General features: G+C 57.5%; 1 protein-coding gene across 1 annotated transcript in view; it reads left to right on the top strand.

Annotated features, from left to right (window-relative positions):
• Positions 1-2254: 2254 nt before the first annotated feature.
• The window catches only part of WNT2B (Wnt family member 2B), a 6134-nt gene continuing 4386 nt past the window's right edge, over positions 2255-4002 (top strand). The window contains exon 1 of the mRNA XM_057384652.1: positions 2255-2480. Within this exon, the coding sequence (XP_057240635.1) occupies positions 2354-2480 (127 nt within the window). The 5' untranslated portion in view covers positions 2255-2353. The remainder of the gene's footprint in view (positions 2481-4002) is intronic.

Genomic DNA, 4002 nt, shown 5'->3' with positions numbered 1-4002 from the left:
TGCAGCTCTGTGCTGTGACAGGAGCCCAGTGCCCGGCTCGGCAGCGGTGACATCGGGCAAGGGATGGCGTCCCCACAAGGTCCTCGGTGAGGTGGCCCATCACAGAACATTCTGCCTTTTCCAGCTTTACTTCTCTGCAGCAAAGAGGAGCTTTGGCTACTTCTGAACCTCCATCCTGCCAGCTGCTGCCTCCAGCATGGCATCATTGCTCTTGCCAGCCCTGGAGGGATAAACCAGCCCTCTCCATCCTTGCTGGGCAGAATCTGGCTAAGGCTGGGGACCCGGCCATGCTTCCCACAGGAATTGTGCAGTGCCATTCGAGGGCACAGTGGGATGCTCCTGTGCCCTGCCCTACTCCCCATGGGATGGAACAGGCTGGTCCCACAGCGTGGCACGAGCGAGGCAGTGAAACACCCACAGCCAGCAATGCTCGAGGAGCTCCTGGTGGCTTTTCTTTCCCAAACAGCTTCTGATACTTCGCTGTTCCTCTGCTTCASGATGAAAGGCTGGCGAGCATGCCTGGGACAATAATGCTCACTGCCCCTTGGAGTCTGGGCTTGTAAAGCTGTGGGGAGCTGGGTTTATTATCCTCAGCTCCAGCCCGAGATGACCTTGTGCTTCTGCCAGCATTTAAACAAAATATTTTTAAAAAGGGAACAGATCCCATTGCTTTCTGTGCTTGCAGGGCTTTCCTGAGCCTGGGAGCTCTCTCTGGGGTGGATAGAAGTGAGAGAACATGGCCAGAGAGAGACAATGAAATATTGTCCAAGCTTATTGCTTTTTACTATTATTGAAGGAAGGTTTTTGCTTCCAGTCTAGGGGCTAGAAAATATCTGAATATCACCCAAACCTCATCCCTTCCAGCCAGTATCCCAGCTCCGTGCTCTGCGGCAGAAATCACCCTCCAGCACGARCAGTCAGAGGGGTGAGCGGGTGGTGCAGGCAGGAGGTGACCGGGATGGAAAATTCCACATCCATTGTCCGGGATGGTGTGAGAGTGTGGGACAGAGCTCAGCTCCCTCCCCCGTGGCTGTGGAAAGCTGCCCGTGGGGCTCAGCCAGGCTCTGAGCATTGCTCTCTGTGCATTGTCTCTCTGCTCCAAGTTCCTCTGTCTCCCCACGGCTGCAGGGAGGGACTGGGATGCAGGCGAGATGCAGGCAGGATGGAGCCACAGAGTTCTGCCAGTTGTGCAGCTTCAGGGCATGAGAAYAAATKTTCAGGAGATGCACAGAGAGGAACYGACAGCACAGAGGGGATAACAGGGGGAGTGGGGAGTGCAGCACCAAGAGGTGAAGCCTGTTCCTCTCCCTCCCTCACCTGCACAAGGGTCTGTGCCATGAATATTCCTGAAGAGTGCAGGCAGGAGACAGGGCTTGGGCTCTGCTGGGCTCCATCCTGCTGTGCTCAGCAGGGCTGGGATATTGGGAAGAGGATGGGAGGGAGGTTTTGCACATCAGCACATTTCTSTGCTGCTGCCCCAGGAGCTGACAGAGCCCCGACCTATGGGACACTTGCCATAACTCACAGCACCCAGAGCTGACTGTCTCCAGGGGCAGACGGGCTCCACAGACTCCCTGCTCCTTTCTGCAGTGATGCACACACTGAGGAAAGCTCTGCTTGCTCCCAGCTGCTGCATCTCAGGATTATTTCATCAAACACAAAGGCTGTGATGGCTCAGCAGTGCCCTGTTCCTGTCCCTGTCCCTGTGTCCCGCCTGTCTGAACACAGCCCCAGGCAGGTCTCTGTGTGCCTCACAGCTCACCATGCCAAGGGGGAACACTTTGCTCTGCTGAGACACCGTGGGCAGAGCCTGCAGCAGCTCTGACACACCTGGAAAGGAAAGAGGAAAAGCTGCACTTCAGTGTGAGACCCAGCAGGCAGGGTGAGGACCTGGAGGCGCTTGGTTTGTTCAGCTGGGGGCAGCTGAGCTCAGACCTTATGGGGTCTGCAGCCTCCTGAGAGGCAGCTCTGACCTCTGCTCTCTGTGGCTGGGGACAGGACCGGGGACAATGTCTGCATCTTTGTCAGGGGAGCTTAGGCTGAATATTGRGAAAAGATTCTTCCCCCAGAGATTGGTCGGGCACTGAACAGGCTCCCCAGGGCAATGGTCAGGGTCCCGAGGCTGCCAGAGCTCAGGGAGTGTTTGTAAAATACTCTCAGGGACAGGAGCTGGACTCAGTGATCCTCGTGGGTCCCTTCAGTGATTCTCTGACTCCCGTTTGCAGACAGGGCAGTAACACAGCACCCTTCTCTCTCCAGGTACATCGGGGCGCTGGGCGCCAGGGTGATCTGTGATAACATCCCCGGGCTGGTGAACAAGCAGCGCCAGCTGTGCCAGCGGTACCCGGACATCATGCAGTCGGTCGGGGAGGGAGCCAAGGAGTGGATCCGGGAGTGCCAGCACCAATTCCGGCACCACCGCTGGAACTGCAGCACCCTGGACCGCGACCACACCGTCTTCGGACGGGTCATGCTGAGAAGTAGGTTCTGCCTGTCCCCTCCCAGCACCGTGTGCCTTGTCCTCTGGGAGAGTCTCTCCTCTCACCGGGCTGCCTTGCCCCGTGGCTTGGATTACTCCCTTAGGAGAGCTTTGCCTTTCCTTGTAAATTAATCAAGTAGTAATGGGAGCAGAGCAGTGCGTTTGGAATAGCTGCACCAGATGAGATGGAGCAGGGGGAGCACTGGGGGAGAAGGGGGAAGGAGGAGACACCTCTGGAGAACAGGCTCATATGTAAACAGTAATGGGATATATAAATATTTGGAGAGCGGGGTTGGCCAGGACTCAGCAGTTCACGTGGGAACTGGCTGTTCCCTCGCATGGCAAGGGAGGCGAGGCAGAGATGCAGCTCCAGCCCTGCTTCGGGCTCCAGGGTGSAGGAGGACAAAGGGCTGGGCATGGCCCCTGCCCTGGAGGGACCTTCCCACTGCAGGTAAGGGATGGAGACAACACCAGCAGGGATGTRCCCTGGGAATGTACCCAAGGAACAGGGAGGAAAGGCAGGATGGGCACAGGGATGGGCTCCAGAGCAGGAGCAGCACCACGGGCTCCAGCTGCCCCAGGCACAGAGGGCTCTGCTGAGAAARGCCCTGGGAGCTGGTGCAAGGCACTGCAGGACAGATGCTGCTGCGTCCTGTGATGTGCTGGGAGCATCCAGCCATGTGGCCTCCAAATCAAAAGCGGCTGCAAGAGTCTCCACTCTCAGCTCGTATGGAGGACACGTGAGCAGCACGGAGGCAGTGGGGATGGGGAGTGGGATCCTGCTCCAGCTGCTGGGGGGATGGGACAGCTGCCCATGGCGGGGACAAACAGCACAGCCACAAGTCACGACACCCGAGAAGGACCTGACTGGAGGGAAGGGGAATGGGATGGCAAATGCAGCATTCACCGTGCCATGCTGCAGCCTGCCTGCTCAGCCTCTCTGTTCCCATCATGGACCCTTTTCTCCTGTTCACATCCTCTCCTGGCAAAGGAGGGGGAATGATGAAAGCTCCTCGCCACAGCCCCATCCTGCGAGGCCCAAAGAGAGCTCTGCTGCCTTTGAAGTTGCTTTCAAAGGCTCTCAAAATGAAGATGAACATGGTTTTGATTTGCAGCTTCTTTTACAGTGTTATAGAAACAGCTGCGAACTTGAACCAGAGACATAAAATAGCAGGCAGCAAACTGTGCCACGCAGGGAGAGCTGAGCCTGGCCAGAGCTGGAGCCATCTCCACGCTCTGCATCACACCAGGAGGGAGGGAGGTGGCCCTGGCCAAAGGGTGCAGGCTGGCCCTTCAGGGTCAGCACCCATGGACATGTCCCCTGAGCGTATCCCTTAGTCTGAAGGGTCCCAGGGAAGCCAAGGCTGGACACTGTGGCCAGCAGAGATGGTTGGGTTTGGCTTCCCACATACAGGAGGGTCTTGTTCCCAGTGTCCAGTCCTTCACGGGCTGCAGACACAGGCACAGGCACAGCATGGTGTGCTCAGTCCCAGCCTGGTGTGCTCAGTCCCAGCCCAGCCTGG

The sequence above is a fragment of the Malurus melanocephalus genome, unplaced genomic scaffold (assembly GCF_030028575.1).
Source record: "Malurus melanocephalus ecotype Western Australia unplaced genomic scaffold, MMel_1.1 scaffold_727, whole genome shotgun sequence".
Lineage (NCBI taxonomy): Eukaryota > Metazoa > Chordata > Aves > Passeriformes > Maluridae > Malurus > Malurus melanocephalus.
The sequence above is the reverse complement of the archived record's forward strand: the minus strand, read 5'-3'. Positions and strand labels throughout refer to the sequence as shown.